The 15,286-nt window shown below is 50.6% G+C and overlaps 7 protein-coding genes across 7 annotated transcripts; 2 read left to right on the top strand and 5 right to left on the bottom strand.

Annotated features, from left to right (window-relative positions):
- Window positions 1–365: 365 nt before the first annotated feature.
- On the bottom strand, window positions 366–2,354 carry M438DRAFT_391005 (uncharacterized protein; the record flags this gene model as incomplete). The annotated part of the gene is made up of 1 exon (XM_029909063.1): window positions 366–2,354. The coding sequence occupies one exon, from the start codon at window positions 2,352–2,354 to the stop codon at window positions 366–368; it is 1,989 nt and encodes a 662-aa protein (XP_029762263.1).
- A 1,150-nt stretch (window positions 2,355–3,504) lies between these two features.
- Window positions 3,505–4,772, bottom strand: M438DRAFT_373574 (NAD(P)-binding protein; the record flags this gene model as incomplete). The annotated part of the gene is made up of 5 exons (XM_029908431.1): window positions 3,505–3,603; window positions 3,659–3,751; window positions 3,805–4,187; window positions 4,239–4,340; window positions 4,397–4,772. 5 exons carry the CDS (start codon window positions 4,770–4,772, stop codon window positions 3,505–3,507), a joined length of 1,053 nt encoding a protein of 350 aa, XP_029762262.1.
- A 1,021-nt stretch (window positions 4,773–5,793) lies between these two features.
- M438DRAFT_354191 (DUF1682-domain-containing protein) lies at window positions 5,794–7,229 on the bottom strand (the record flags this gene model as incomplete). The annotated part of the gene is made up of 3 exons (XM_029906932.1): window positions 5,794–6,157; window positions 6,207–7,095; window positions 7,154–7,229. The coding sequence occupies 3 exons, from the start codon at window positions 7,227–7,229 to the stop codon at window positions 5,794–5,796; spliced, it is 1,329 nt and encodes a 442-aa protein (XP_029762261.1).
- A 567-nt stretch (window positions 7,230–7,796) lies between these two features.
- On the top strand, window positions 7,797–8,656 carry M438DRAFT_404613 (uncharacterized protein). Its single transcript, XM_029909731.1, has 2 exons — window positions 7,797–7,809; window positions 7,876–8,656. The coding sequence occupies exon 2, from the start codon at window positions 7,954–7,956 to the stop codon at window positions 8,485–8,487; it is 534 nt and encodes a 177-aa protein (XP_029762260.1). The 5' UTR covers window positions 7,797–7,809; window positions 7,876–7,953; the 3' UTR covers window positions 8,488–8,656.
- Window positions 8,657–8,887: 231 nt separating this feature from the next.
- M438DRAFT_344470 (quinone oxidoreductase) lies at window positions 8,888–10,288 on the bottom strand. The gene has a single exon (XM_029905237.1). It carries the CDS (start codon window positions 9,965–9,967, stop codon window positions 9,059–9,061), a length of 909 nt encoding a protein of 302 aa, XP_029762259.1. The 5' UTR covers window positions 9,968–10,288; the 3' UTR covers window positions 8,888–9,058.
- A 1,214-nt stretch (window positions 10,289–11,502) lies between these two features.
- M438DRAFT_396204 (sodium/phosphate symporter) lies at window positions 11,503–13,453 on the top strand (the record flags this gene model as incomplete). The annotated part of the gene is made up of 3 exons (XM_029909254.1): window positions 11,503–11,578; window positions 11,635–13,077; window positions 13,133–13,453. 3 exons carry the CDS (start codon window positions 11,503–11,505, stop codon window positions 13,420–13,422), a joined length of 1,809 nt encoding a protein of 602 aa, XP_029762258.1. The 3' UTR covers window positions 13,423–13,453.
- Window positions 13,454–13,711: 258 nt separating this feature from the next.
- On the bottom strand, window positions 13,712–14,943 carry M438DRAFT_270285 (C4-dicarboxylate transporter/malic acid transport protein; the record flags this gene model as incomplete). Its single annotated transcript, XM_029900374.1, has 2 exons — window positions 13,712–14,239; window positions 14,296–14,943. Coding segments are annotated over 2 exons (1,176 nt in total), but the record flags the coding sequence as incomplete, so codon positions are not given.
- Window positions 14,944–15,286: the final 343 nt, after the last annotated feature.

Below are 15,286 nucleotides of genomic sequence, written 5' to 3'. Positions count from 1 at the left end.
AAAAGTATCTCAATATCTCAGAGGCAGATCGCTCCCCGAAATACTTATAAAAAGGCAAGATAGTGGCAAGATATCGATTATCAAAAACCTTCTTGCATCTCGATGAGCAGTTTAGCCACCCTTGTGGGAGAGTTGGACGGCAGCCTTTCTACAGCTACGCTCACATTGTCAGATGTATGTATATAAGAACTGACTCGATTTCCACATCAGCTTATAGGCTTTGTGAGTAGAGCCTGAACTGGCTTGTTCACTATATATCTCATCGCTATACCTATATAGCATCGTAAACATTACTCGTTCCTTCCTCATAATATCCTAGAGCACGCACGTTCGCGTACATCCACGCCAAAATGAAACCTTAACTCTTACATCAATATACCTCCCAATACCTCCGTAGACCAATCAACCTGCGCCTGTAAGACCTCTCTAACCGAACAGCACGCCTCCATATCCTCCTCCCTCGTCATACCTATAGGCGTCTCCCTCGTAAACTCCAACAACCATTTCTGGTATAAGCCCCAGCTCAACTCTACCGGCCCGATAGTACCCTTGATACCGTAAGCCTTTAAGACATACTTGACGGTAGGGTTCTGCGTAAGCACTTTGTTGCCACCACGTAGCGCTGACTTCTTGTTGTCGCCTTGGACGCCATTGACCATTTGCTCTAGACGTAGGTTGAAGCAGTCGATCCAGCGGCTGGGGATGAGGTAGAAGGTGTTGCGGTCGTAGGGGTGGGTTAACAGGTGTAGGCAGCGGTGGGCGGAGGCTAGTTGAGGTACGGGCATGGAATCTCCGTCAACCGTATGGCTAGAATTGGTGATGACGGGGAGACAGATGGTATCCGGGGCTAGGAGCTGGGTGAGAACGTCCTGGGGAGAGGGAGGCAGGTATATATGGTTGCACCAGGGATGATTAGGGTGCAGTTCGATCAGCCGGCGTGGAGGAGGATCCATTTCCGGTTCTTGTACGCTCTCGAGGTCGGCTTCGTGCTCGGATTCGACCTCGACCTCGACCTCGACCTCGTAGTCTGCTTCCTCTTCCTCTTCGTCATCCACGTCTGAGTACGACAACGGTACCATAGCCGTAGATGAGCCTTGAGCGTAAGAAGAAGGACCAGCAGATGCTACGACCGGCGAAGTATGACTAGGACCTGCCTCAATAGCCAAAGGAGCAGGTGCAATTGCTCTAAGACTAGCAGCCGTCGTGACCTGGCCTTGCACTTGTGCAGTAACTGAAGCAGTCACAGGCCCAGCGTGCGTAGTCGACAGAAGCCAGCCCGAGTCCTCAGGCATGGTAAACTCAAAAGCCGGAACAACATTCTGCTGAGCTGAGTTCACACTGCCCTCAAATCCAAGTCCCCACATCTCCGGCAAATCGAAATTGGTATAGTCCAGCACGTCTTTGGCAACTTCACTATCGACCTTAGCAGGGACACTGCATTGAGTCGAGGCTGGTTGTATATACTCGAGCGATTGTTGTCCTCCTGGAACACCAACATCACAAGCAACATCTTGTGGGACCGGGAACGCCGATGATTCCGCCGACAACCAGTCCAAGCCGAATAAATCGTGCTCTGTCAGACCGTTGTCGAACTCAAAGTCAGGAATGCCCAAGGAAGGCATCACAGCCCGAGTCGCTCTTTCCCTCAACGCCGGAGCCTGTCTCACGAAATCCTCTTCCGGAACAGAATCATGACGACGTTTCTTGCCAGCAGCATTCGAAGGACGTGGTGTCGATGACCAAGGCTCTAGGAGCAGAGGAGCAGTTGGCGTATCTCTCCGCGACTCTGTCATTGTCGGAAGCCAACGTTTCAACACCACTCCAGTTCCAGGATTGGTATATAGACGTCCCCAAGGGATCATCGAGATGCTCTTGAGTGCCATAGGGATAAGGCGTTCTGGCATGAGGTATGGGAAGAAAGAACCTGTTATGCCAGTGCCTATGATGTCGAAGCCAGCGCCTTCTCTGTCCTGCCAGGCTACGGCATGAGGTACGAGAGCCATATAGCCCGGTGAGTTAGGGAAGATGACGACGTAGAAGGCTGGCGGTGATCCATTGGCACGAGTTTCCATCGTAAGAGTACCAGGACGGCTAGCAGATCCAGCTCTATCCTCTAGCAAGACCATAAAGTCGAACCATATAAGACGCTCAGGTTGTGATGGATCTTGAGGTACGCGAACGGCAACATCGTGAGGGCGACTAGGCTGTAGAGGGAGATGAACCAGACTCAAGTCGAAAGATTGTAGAAGTCGGAACTTGGTAATGTTGGCTGCTACCAACTCGGGCTCTGTGTCTTTGTACTGGTCGTGGGAGAGGTATCGAAGACCTCTGTTGACTCTTGGTGTTGTATCCATCGATGATGTTGATCCAAGATGAGAGTGTTGATTCAATATGGAAGTGTTGGTTCAGGAAGCAAGTATTGATCCAACAGATAGTCGTCCAAGTAGCAAGAGGTATGTCAAAGTAGTTCAAGACTTCTCAACACCCAAATGGATTTTCCAAAGAAAGTCAAATACTTGCATTTGGGAAAAGGAGAGAAAGATACGGCGACTCCATTGTTTTTATCGTTATTCTATCTTGTGCATGGGTTTGCATGAGACAGAAAAGTGGTACTCGTGGACAATAGGGAAAACGCATAATATCTTTTCTGCTGAGGGGGAAAAGAGTGACATGTTGCTGAAAACGCATGGGTTATGTGACGAGCACGCAGTCAAATTGATACACCACGAGCATTGTTTTGTTGCACGAGCTAGAACGTGGTGCTGGCGGATGAACAGGAAAACGCATACCAACCCTTTCCCTTTCAGCAGAAGAAGGTGCCGTGCGTTTTCTCCATCATGACCCGAGCCGCATTGGCTGTGTGAGAAACACGGGACTAAACAGATGCAGCACGAGTGTAGGTATGGTGCACGAGTTCTTGTTGCTTGCCTTTTCAATGTGCATCCTGTCCAGGGTTTTGGACTGTTGCACGTGCGCTTGGTATGGAAAGTGACAGTATGACCGAGCGCTGTCGACAACTGTACGGTCACTCGCAGGCGCCAATCAGGAAGGAAAGTCGTCTTCAGATTCCGGTCTTCAGTCTTGGACGCTGGCATGTTGCTAAAATGGAGTCGTCAGAGCATTGGACTTCCTTGTTGCAGTCGGAAGGGAAAGTCTTACAGACGTGGTATTGGCTGAAGAAGCTAGCTCGCAGCCCACACTAGCAACCCCCTTCCGACGTGCTTCGTCCATCTCAGAGCATTCTTGCTCCAAGACCGTTTGATTGTACCACGCATCAACCAACTGCCACAGGTCAACAATCACGTGAAATCCACTCTGGAAAAGAGGTTGTTCGTAAGATCAAGTTTTCATTTCTCATCAACTACGAAGTGCTCCGTGGCATGCATGATGTGTCATTAGCTATTGTTACAATGATTATCCTTTTCCAGGAAAGGTGAATTATCCAAGAGCTGTCGAATTTTGGTGGTGGCCAACGATATGCCCAAGGAAAAAGTGAGTTGAAGCTTAAGTGCAAGTGTAACCACCGTCGACGCGGAGGTCGGCGCCAGTAACGTAGTTGGAGGCGTCACTGCAAAGGAAGACGACAGGACCCATGAGATCGACCTGTTATATGAATGTCAGTAGGTGATCGGTGGAATGGTGCACAAGAAGGACTTACAGGGCGGCCCATCTTGCCCTGAGGAATCAAGCTGGTCCACTTGTTGCCGAGCTCGGGGTTCTCGTTCAGGATCTTCTCAGTCAAGGCAGTAAGCTGTATCTTGTGTTAGAATAGTTTCCCAATCTTCTCCTAATTCTGGCACCTACCATGTAACCAGGCTCGATGACGTTAACTCTGATGTTGGCATGGGCCCACTCGACAGCGAGCGAGCGTCCGAGGTGACGGACAGCGGCCTTTGAAGCGTTGTAGGGAGCCTGAGGTTGAGGGACGTTGACAATGGAACCGGACATGCTGCCGATGAATACTATGCTACCGGGAGCCTTGCGATCCATGAGGTGACGAGCCACGCCAGTAGCGAAGAGGTAGGTGCCGTCGACGTTGACGCCCCAGAGCTTTCTCACACGATCGATGGGGTATTTGATGGCGTCGAAGTTCTCGGTGAAGCCGGCAGAGGTAACGAGGTTGTCGATCTTTCCGTGTTGGTTGATGACATCCGAGAGGACGCCCTCAACAGAGGCCTCATCGCTGACTGTGAAAAGTCAGCTATGTTTCGTGTACTTTCAGAAGCAAACAAGCTTACCATCGCAGTAGTGTCCGGTGACCTTGGGCACTCGGTCAGCGCCGGGGTTCTCGTCCTTGAAGACCTTGACAAGCTCCTTTGCCTGTTTCTCAGCTTCCTCCTCTGCGATGATGGAGTCAGTCGTGGTTGTGTGGAGACTCGATCAAGATGAGACGCACTGTTGAGGTCGACAATGGCGACATCTGCGCCAGAAACAACCAAGGCCTGGGCCATGACCAGACCCAGACCTCTGGCACCACCAGTGACCAGGGCAGTCTTGCCCTCAAGGGAGAAGGAGGCAAGGGTTCTTTGGAAATGGAAACCTCCACGGCCTTGGACAGGCTCTTGCTTAGGCACAGCCTTCTCATCGAAAGGGATCTCGATGGTGTCGTCGGTTCTAGAGAACGAGCCAACGTGCTCACCCTTCTCCTCGGGGATGGGCTTCTCGTCCTGGCGCAAGAAAGGTGTGACAGACATGTTTCTAGCCGACATGGCAAGAGGGCGGGCGGGAGCCACGGCACGAGTGGCCTGGCGGAGGATACTTCTGCTGAACATGATGGTAAAAGCTGAAGACTGCCGAGTTGTGTTAGTTGAGTTAAATGAGTTGGATGAAGCCTTGATGATGGAGGAGGGGGACAAGGTGCGGAGATGTGAGCACAAGAAAGTGACAAGCTCGATAGAGAGAGACAGCCAACAATAGTAAAGTTGGATCGGCCGGTCTACAGTCCACGTAAGAGTACCTCGAGGTCATGGACGAGGGTTTGGACACCTCACTCTTTGCCCAGACTTGACAAGACATTGCTAACGCGCCTGCGTCGAGGTATCGATCATGCGTGGCAGAAAGAGTAAGGAGATCATCTCAAGGACTTACCAAACACAAGAAAAATTCAAAGTCGACTTCCGAGGTATAGAGGGTTCAAAGATCTGAAGATTGACACCTGGGTAGGAGTTTGGGAAGGTTTGAGTTGCGTCAAAGGGGAATTGTTTTGTTGGACTCGACAGCTCCAGCTACAAGTAAATACGTCACTTTCAAGGGTCCTCCACGCCGATCATCCCATCGGTGCCATCCTCCTCCGCAGCCGCGCCCACGGGGGAAACGAGGAGAAGGATTTATCCACGACTGACGAGTCATTACGAATGAACTTCATATCTAGGGCTGTATGTCCAGCGACTGCTTTCATTTGTGCTTTTGCGACTTGCAATTGATGATCGCCCTTATCACCAGCCTTCGGGGCACCTCATCGTGATTCCCTGTTGAGCCAACGATTTCGTAATTCGATCGCGTTCTGCCAAAAATGGCGTTCTTGCTGTGCATCGTGCCTGCAGCTAGTTATGCATGCAGCTCCGTCCTGACTCCTGCCATGATACTCCGTACCCGACGTGTCTTCTTGCACGGAAGTTGCACAACCATCAGCTCTTTCCGTCGCATAGCGTCTGTTTACATTTCTTTCATACATCTCTTTGATTCTATACTGTGTGTTTTCGTGATTGAATAATGTACAAGAACGATAGTGTTCCGCTCCCTGAAAGCTCAAGGACGGACGTTCCACAGTGATTACTTGGTAGGAGTGCGCTTCTAGGCACGCATTGTCTGCCTACCACCTCTCTTCCTCATGTCCTTTTCTCTTTCTCTCTCGAGGAAGCGCTTCTGCTCATCGGCGCTCATGCCCTTGAGCTTGCGATCGCGCTGCTCCTTCTTGGCCTTGTCGCTGAGCAACTTTCTGTCCTCGGCACCCTCTGCCTCGACAATCTTGCGGACCTTCTTGGCCTCCTCTTCACGAGTTTGGCGAATACGGCGCATGACCTCGGGACGGAAGTGGGCGCTGGTAACGAGCTGATCGGGCATGCGAAGGAAGTACGAGAAGAGAGAGGTGGTGTTGGTGCCAGAGTTGAGCTTCAGGGTAAGAACAACACGCTTCTTGGGAACCAACTCATCGAGACTGTAGATCAGTAAGCATGGGTTCAACTGCATTCAGGCTTTACACTTACGTTCTGGGGGCGTCGACTGGCAGGTCGGTCACGATAAGGGACTCGAGGTCGTCGCCGCACTCTTTGATAGCATTGGCAAGCTCTTGGGTCAGGAGCATCTCGGTGACTTCGGCACTCTCGCTCATAACACTGACCCATGGGGGGAGCTTGGCGTGGTCCTTGGTGGTGGTCAGAGAAACGTCGTAGCGCTCCTCGCGGACCTTTCTCATGGCGTCCTTGTTGACAATGGCGAAGATGAAGCCATCGTAGCTGGTATCCTTGAAGCGCTTCTCTTCTCCCTCACGGACGCGGAAGTATTGAGCCTCCTTGCCGTCGAAGGGGGTGATGGTGATCTCGGCCTTCTCGCCGGTACCAGCCATGCTCTCGAAGAAGAAACCAAGACCGAGCTCAGAGATCAAAGAAAAGGGGTTGTAGCGCTTGAGCAAGCTGAGCTTGACGTCGACGCAAGCAACGTTCTGGCGACCGGTAGCGTAGCTGAGGAAGACGTCCTTGCTCTTCTCGCGCAAGATCTCGGGGTTAATATTGTCGCCAGCAGACATGGCGACATCAGGAGAGACAGTGGCTGGGTTGATCTTCTTGCCAAAGCCAACGTGGGTGAACTCATTCTCGAGAGCGTTCACGTGGCTGCGGATCCAAGCATTTGCGCGGCGGCGGTTGGAGCGAACACCCCAGAAGTGGATGAAGATGGTGAGGAGGAGGAAGGGAATGACGAAGCCCTCGGTCTTGAAGTCGCTCCAGGTCACGCGCTCGTGTACGTTGTACCACTTGGTGAAAGGACGGTCCGAGATGTCGATCTTTGCGCCGAATGTCTGGTAGGCAGGAGGAGCAGAGAGAGTGCTCGACAGAGATGCCGGCGTAGGAGAAGGTGCGTCTGCGAAGTCGGCAAAGTCTAGGAGTCGCTCAATCAGTACTCGATCATGGCCCTGGGACGTGTCGCGTGAAGATACCAGAGTCGGCTGAGGGTACAGCACCACCCACCGAAGGCTTTGCGCCTCCAAAAAGGCCCTTGACAAAGTCTGCCATGTTGTCAATTATCTAGTGATATCGACAATTAGCAATGCTGGTGTACGAGTTCAAGCTCGAGTCGACCCCAGATGCTGCAGCTTGAGGACACCCAACCAGCGACATGCTGATATCAAGCCGAAGTTACCCCGTGACATGTTCTGGACCTTTTGCTTCTCACATCCGACATCCTTCAATCATTATGAGACTACCATTCAGACAAAGGGGTATCCGCTTTTACAGCCGGATGTTTTTCGATCGATAATTGTTCAATTGTGTGCAGTATCTTGTCATGCCGAGCCTAAACCCATGTGTCTTTGCTGGAGTGGATATTGTATAAATGTCAATACCTACTGTGTACGATGCTCTGTCTTTCTGACCATCATACCACATCGTAAGCTATGAAGAGAACACTTTAGTTCCTCGACTCATGTCCAATCTCTCCATTTGATCACAATGAGCAGCAAGTACGAGCATTTACTTTGAGAACAGGGTTGGCCCTTTTACAACGTTTTATGACATCATCATATATGAGTATACCTTGATGCCCTGATGTCCTCGACCTTGATGATCATATACTTTGCATACATCAAAACTCTAGGTGAGACTCATCTCGCAGCTTCACACTTGATCGAGTCGGAACTGACAAGACTGACCATGCTCCAAGACTCTGCTCCGCGTCTGCATTAGCTAACAAAAAGCATCATACCAAGAACATACTCAAGACATCTCAAAACAGTACAAAATGCCATATACCATCCAACCCGGCGGCTACATCGACCCGACGTCGAGCGCCAGCTCCGGACCCGTGGAAGTCGACCCCAGCGCTCCAGGCTCAGTCATGCGCTACGCCCTAGGCTTCGAAACCATGGCCAACGCCATAGGCGGAACATGGATGGTCTTCTTCCCCCAGACCTTCCTCAGCATGCTTGTAAACTCATCCTCAGATATCACTCCAACAGCAGTGACCTGGACTCAAGTCACCGGCGCTCTGGTGTACGCTCTTGCCACTCCTTTGATCTTGGGTATTCCCAACACCAGAAGGGGTATTGAAAGTAGAGCTCCTACTTATTACACTCTTGCTGCTGGAGAGGTTGGTGTGGTGGCTGTTGCTTTGTACAAGGCGTTCGTGTTTGGCGATGACAGTGGGTGGTCGAGAAATGCCTTGTTGGCTGCCAGTGCTGTCCTGGCTCCTACTTTGGCTTGGAGGTTCTATGTCTTGTTTGGAAAGCCAGAGTGGATTGGTAGATATCGTGAGACTGTCCGCAAAGGCCAGTAAGGGCTTGGGATGAGTTAGAAGCGATATTACTGGCAAGTTGCTTGCGATATGATCTTGTTTATTAGTCCTTCATGTATTCTTCGAGTGCCGTCAAGATTATCTTGTCGTCATGATCGCTTAGTATCATTCAAGACTAAATCAAAACCAGCGATGTCATCGCTCACGGGTCGAAGAAGAACCAAGCTCGACTGATCATATTGGCGTCTAGTGATTGGCGTAATCAAGACACAATGCCATGCCCTGCACGCCTTCTTGGACGGTAGAGCTTGTCATCTGTGCCAATAAGCGCCCTCGCCAAAGCCTTCCCACTTGGCATTTGTATGCTCAGGCCTCAGATTTGATTACATGAGACGAGAGTCTTGAAAACACATGGAGACAACAAGAAGAAGAACAGATAGAGCTCGTCACAGATATTTGAAATAGGAGTTGCAGTAAAGTAGGCACTCGATTGATCGGAAGATACATTTGTGTCTTTGATACTTTGCAAAAGCCACAGTAGCATATAACCTGCCTCCCACGCAATAAGAACGATGACACAAGATGGCCAGATAGTAGAGATGTGGCAATTCAATCAAGGTGTAAAGACGATGCGCTCATCTTTGTTATGCCAGTGCTCTTCGATCTGGCTTAGAGGCACGACCTTGACCTTCTGTGTCTTGAAAGTCTTGAACGCGTTCAGAATCTTGGGAATCTCTGGTCTCATGGCTTCGCGTGACCAGCTACCTGGGCCTGCTCCGCGGATGGTGAGGTTCTTGGACCTGAGAACGCTGCCCGGCAGCATCATTTCTGTGCCTGCGAGACCTCCAATGTGGATGTATTGTACTGCACGCGTAAAGCTGACGGTGGAGAGTACGTGCTGTGCGACAGGTCCGTAGAGGTAGTCGAGGATAACATCTGCTCCAGCTGCGGCGCTACAATCCGTGGTGGAAATGTCGTTTTGAAGAATGATCGTCTCGTCGACACCAACTTCGGCCAGCGTTTCTGCGTTACGCGACATTCCAATGACCTTGCCAGCGCCTAGAACTCTTGCAACTTCAACAGCAACCTTGCCGCTGGCACTGGTTGCGCCCATGACGAGTACTGTGAAGTTTTCGGTCAATTCGTGCGTACGAGCCTTGAGCGCCATCCAGCTGGAGAGTACTGGATTGGCATAGCCGGCAACTTGATACGGATCGACACCATCAGGTAGCTCTGCCATCTTTCTGCCAGAAACGTTTATGATCTCCTGGAAGCCACCTCCGGGGAAGCTGATGAAGTAGACGAGCTTGTTGTCGGAAAGACGGCGACCTACACCGTCCACGCCAGGAGTATGGGGCAGTATTCCAGAAGCATAGTGGTTGCCGGTAGCGAGAGAGCGGACCACGAAGTGCAGGCCGGAGCAAATGACTTTGATCGAAACCTCGTCTGTAGTAGGCGAAGGAACTGGCACCTGAGTGTACTTTGGTGCTTCACCCCAGACAGTGACAAGTGCTGAATGCATAACAGGCTCAATAGTGTTGCTTATTGATGGTTCGGAATGGTGTTTGATACTCGATGTTTGGTGAAGAATTTGGTTGGAATCCGACGGAGGAGTGAACTTCAAATGTGGTGAGTATGTATCCAAATATGTTCTTCTACCTCAAGTTTATATCAGGTTCACTTGCGACACCGAAGCTGATGACTGTGTTGCTGCCTTGTATCATGGAGGCTCCATGGACTTTCGGAGATCTCGGCCTTTAAATTCGGAGCCGAATTCTTCTCCGGCGACCTTGGAGATGAATCGAACCACCAACGCTATCGATGCTATCGAGAGTTCAAGATGTCGAAGAGATTGGATCAAGGGAGATTTGATACCCTAGAAGCACTTTCGATCAATATCACGCGCTCTGTTGCACGAGACTTCTTCGAAGCTTGACAGGTACTCATAACGCCGAAAGGAAGAAGGAGTCCCTCTCTGAGCGTCAGTCGGGAACGACACTGCTTTTGAGGAGCCTTCTACTTGAACCAGATGCTACATCAGTCGGAACGTGAGGTTGACCGAGTCCACGAGTCCTCATTTCTGGTTGATTTCGACTCGTCAAAAGGAGGAGGCACGCGGAGATGATATCAAGCGTATGGGGGGTTCGCTTATCCAGCGTATGCAACTGCCCGCTACTTGAATTTAATTGCATGAATGCACGAAGGTATGTAATTCGAAGATGAGCCAGTGAGAGAGTGGATATCTTGAGCTCTCAGTCGACCCTGTGTAAGCCATCAACATTATTGTGTATCTTGACAGCAAGTACGAGTAATGGCAATCCTAGATGCATGATGTTGCAGGCGCTGATTAAGAAAACCTCTTGCGCTCAATATCAACTTCCGAGGGCACAGAGGGCTAGGGCTTGGCACCGGATTCTCTCACAGTTCACCCTTTCTCTCTTCCAACAACCACTTGAGCACACGACCTCTTTCATTTTTCAACGAAAAGGTCAACAATAAACGGGACTCCAAGAACATGCAACAGTCAAGAGTGATGATTGGCCATGGCCCCAAGAGAATGAATGCTTCACCAACTGCCGCCAAGGCTCGGCATCGGGGCTGTAATCGTCTCTCACTTGTCGGCGACACGCTTCGACGCGCACAAGGATTCCAACAAGCGAAGCATGGCGTTATGGCCAAGTGCTCTCCTACTTGGCAATTCCCTTTGAACGACAACGTGGGTTGCTCAGAAGGTCCACGTGGGTACTGTGATTCGTCTCGTTCATTCTGCTCGACTTCAGATTGAAATTTTGCCTCGCGAAAGAAGGTAGGTCTTCAGTATCTGGACAACTTGGCAACATGGAAAAGCAGCCCTTCTGGAACACCCATCACACGATGCTTCCGAAAGGGCATGATCGGGATTGCAGAAAGGCTGCAGGAAGGCGGAAAGGCGTGAATGTTGTGTTCCATATATAAAACCTCTTTTTCTCACCTCATAGCCATCTCTCTTTTCGTATCCAGCAAGACAACACTTCTATATAGTCGACAGCCACTGGGATCCGATCCACATACCTCACCATGCTCGACCAGTACACGTATGTTTTCGCGATTGGCACCTTCTTTGCCCTGCTAGATGCTTATAACAATGGTGCCAGTAAGTATTCTCTGCCACTATGTGGTCGCGTGACCATATACTCACTATCGATATAGACGATGTTGCAAACGCCTGGGCTACCAGTGTTTCCTCCCGCTCAGTATCCTACAGACAAGCCATGATCTTGGGCACAATCTTCGAGATGCTTGGTGCCATCACCGTTGGAGCGAGAACCGCAGAGACGATCAAGAATGGAATCATACCCTCATCTGCTTTCAGGGGTGATGCTGGTGTTCAGATGCTCGCTTTCACCTGCGCTCTAGCTGCTGCCTCTTCTTGGGTCATGTGGTGTACTCGTCACTCGGCTCATGTTTCTTCCACCTACTCGCTCGTCTCTGCCGTCGCTGGTGTTGGTGTTGCTACCGTCGGCGCATCTCAAGTACAATGGGGCTGGAACAACGGCAAAGGCCTTGGTGCCATCTTCGCTGGTCTTGGAATGGCTCCTGCAATTGCTGCAGGATTTGGTGCAACCATCTTTATGCTCATTAAGATGACCGTACACGTCCGCAAGAACCCTGTTCCCTGGGCTGTCTACAGCTCGCCCTTCTTCTTCCTTATCGCCGGTACCATCTGCACCCTCTCGATTGTCTACAAGGGTTCCCCCAATCTCGGTCTCAAGAACAAGCCCGTCTGGTACATCGTTTCTGTCACCATGGGATGTGGTTGGGGACTCGCCCTCTTGGCCGCTCTCTTCTTCGTGCCCTACGTTCGTGCCAGAGTCATCAAGAAGGATGCTTCCGTCAAGGGCTGGATGTTCATCTATGGCCCCGCACTCCTCAACCGCCCTGTTCACGAGTCCGCTGAGAAGGCTAGTGTTCCTGACTACGCCGTCGTTCAGGATGAAGAGGAAGATGACAAGAAGTCTGAATATTCTCAATCCGACAACGGCATGATGAGCAAGAACCCCGAGACCACCGAAAAAGCCATGTCCAGCCCCAACAGCCCTCAAATTCTTGCCGCCTCCCCTGAACTCAGCTACCAAGAACTTCAAGCTCAGAGCGACTACAAGCTCAAGCAACGTCTTCTCAAGAAGCGTGGACCTATGGGCTGGGCTATGCGCACTCTTGAAAACAACCCCATGGGCGCTGGACAGATCTACGAGATTCACAATATGAAGACTTTCTTCAGACGTCTTCCTGCCATGATCACTGTCGGTCTTCTTTACGGCTTCCACTACGACATTCACGCTGCTCAGTCTGGTATCTCGGGCACCCCTGAAGGCTTGAGAATGCAACGCGTCTACGCTGCCGCGGAGAAGTACCCCAACGAGGTCGAACACACGTACTCTTTCGTCCAGGTTCTCACTGCCTGCACTGCCTCTTTCGCTCACGGTGCCAACGACATTGGCAACTCTGTCGGTCCCTGGGCTGTCATCTACTCTGCTTGGTCAACCGGTGATGCTGCCAAGTCTAAGGCCACTGTTCCTGTCTGGCAACTCGCTGTTCTGTCTGCTACCATCTCTCTCGGCCTCATCACATACGGCTACAACATCATGAAGGGTAAGCTTTTTCTCAACTCCATCTCATCTTGATCAAAACACTAACATCTTCACAGTCATGGGTAACAAAATCACCTACCACTCTCCCTCCAGAGGTTGCTCCATGGAAATGGGTGCCGCAATTACCGTGCTCATATTCTCGCAATACTCTCTGCCAGTCTCGACATCAATGTGCATCACTGGCGCCACCGTCGGCGTTGGTCTCTGCAATGGAACCTTCAAGGCCGTCAACTTCCAACGTGTTGGTCTGCTTGTCTTTTCTTGGATCATGACAATTCCTGTCGCCGGTACGCTTGGTGGTGTGTTGATGGGTTTGTTCTTGAACGCTCCTCACTTTGGCAGTTAGACTGTCGAATGGGACTTTTTTCATGCCTGGGATGATTTGTTTGGTTTGCTTTTGATTTTCAATTATACCCTTTTTAGTTATATAGATTCAGCGCAGTGTTGCGTATACAGAAAAGTTCCTTTTCACCTTTGATCATTGTTGCTAAGATGAATGTCTGGAAATTGTGACATGACATTCAGTAACAGCGAGACTGGCAAGATAGGAAAAAGCTAGCCATATGAAGCAGGCAGATTGTGTTCAACGTCAAGACCAAATCAAGAACCATGACTACGAGTTTCTACATGTGGTTCTATACTTCAGCCTTGCTACTCGTCATCTCATCCTGCACCTTCTTCATCATACCCTCTTCAATCTCCAACTGCGACTTGCCAAAAATCAAAGACCCATTGGCCACGCCCCTCAGAGTAAAAGCCAAATTGACAAAGAAGGCAATCACCAGAAATATCGTTAGAGCACATACCAAAGCTCTGAATGTGGGAGAGTCCATAGACGAAGCCAGTTCTAACCAAGCAGTCGTAAGCGTCACGGTGGGGAAAACAATGGCCCACCAAGTCAATGTATAAGTGGCCTGTCGCTTGACAAAAACGTCAACGACGCCGATGATGGCGATGCAGAACCAGAGGTAGTCGAAACCTAGGAGGAGCAAGGCCATGAAGATGCCGGCTCCATCTACACCTTGTGCGGTCTGTTGAGTCCAGAATGTGCCGTACTCTGGAGGCTGGATTGCTGAGGGTTTGTATTGGGAGAAACGCATGTATGTGTTTGCAGATTCGCCTAGCAGTTGGAATGCTGTTGCGAGTTGTCCGCAAGGACCGATCTTTGCGTAGTAGCTCAGTCAGCAAAAATTCCATCTCGTCGTGCATCTATACATACCAAGATAAAGAGTCCTGCTCGCTTCGGAGGAGCAGGCCATCCAGCTGCCAGTAGACGATGGAAGTAAACTGTGTAGAGGAGGGTGGCCATGAACATAGCCACACCGGAGGCGAAGTAGCCGACAATAATCTGTGGTACGGCAAGCCTCGATGACATGTCGAAGCCATAGATCGTGATGAGACCAGCCTCGGAGGCAGCGGTCGCCATACCGACAGGAGCCATAAATGACACCGGCGTCATGTCTCTGTCGGCTTGATTTCCAGTATAGAATAGCACCGTTAGAACCACGACACAAGTCACAAAGACCCATACTACACCCATCCACCGAATGACATAACCGACCAAGGTAAATGCATGGCCACCCCAGGGTCCTTCGCTGACTTGGGTGATGGTGAGAGCGCCAATAGTCATAAGAGCGATAGGTAAAATAGCATAGGTTCCTAGTTCGTCTGGGTCGCTCAAAGCACGGCGAACGGCTACGTGTGGGTAGAGTATCCATTTAGCCAGTAGAATGGCAAGGAAGGAAAAGAATAGGACAATCTCCATGACATAGAGGATAGTAGCCAGTACGACCAGCCAATGGCCGCGATAAGGAAATGGCCCATTAAGGACTAGAGCAATTCCACCTGAGGAGATGCAAACAGCAAATCACTAATCGTGTGTCAACTTGTGTTTGGATCAACGCAGTCTCGTGTCGATTTATACCAAGGGACTGAAGCTTTCCAACGCCGCACCCCATTTTGTGGTGGCATGTCGATAGTGTCGAATGGAGCGCTTTTGTAGTTGCTGACCTCGGTGAGCTTTGTGCTGTTCAGTAGCCACTTCGTCGTTGAGGGTTGGGTCTACGTATGACCATGATATCACGAGATCATGATTGTTTCCGGTGTCTTCAGTCGAGAAACGTGATACGGCCATCTTTGTAGATGACTGTCGATGGCAAGTGCGATGCAAGATTACTCATGAATTCTTGCGAGTAGTCAACACAGTGACT

This window comes from Aureobasidium pullulans, assembly GCF_000721785.1.
Source record: "Aureobasidium pullulans EXF-150 unplaced genomic scaffold scaffold_6, whole genome shotgun sequence".
Taxonomy (NCBI): domain Eukaryota; kingdom Fungi; phylum Ascomycota; class Dothideomycetes; order Dothideales; family Saccotheciaceae; genus Aureobasidium; species Aureobasidium pullulans.
Note: the sequence above shows the minus strand (reverse complement) of the source record. Positions and strands in the feature narration are given on the sequence as shown.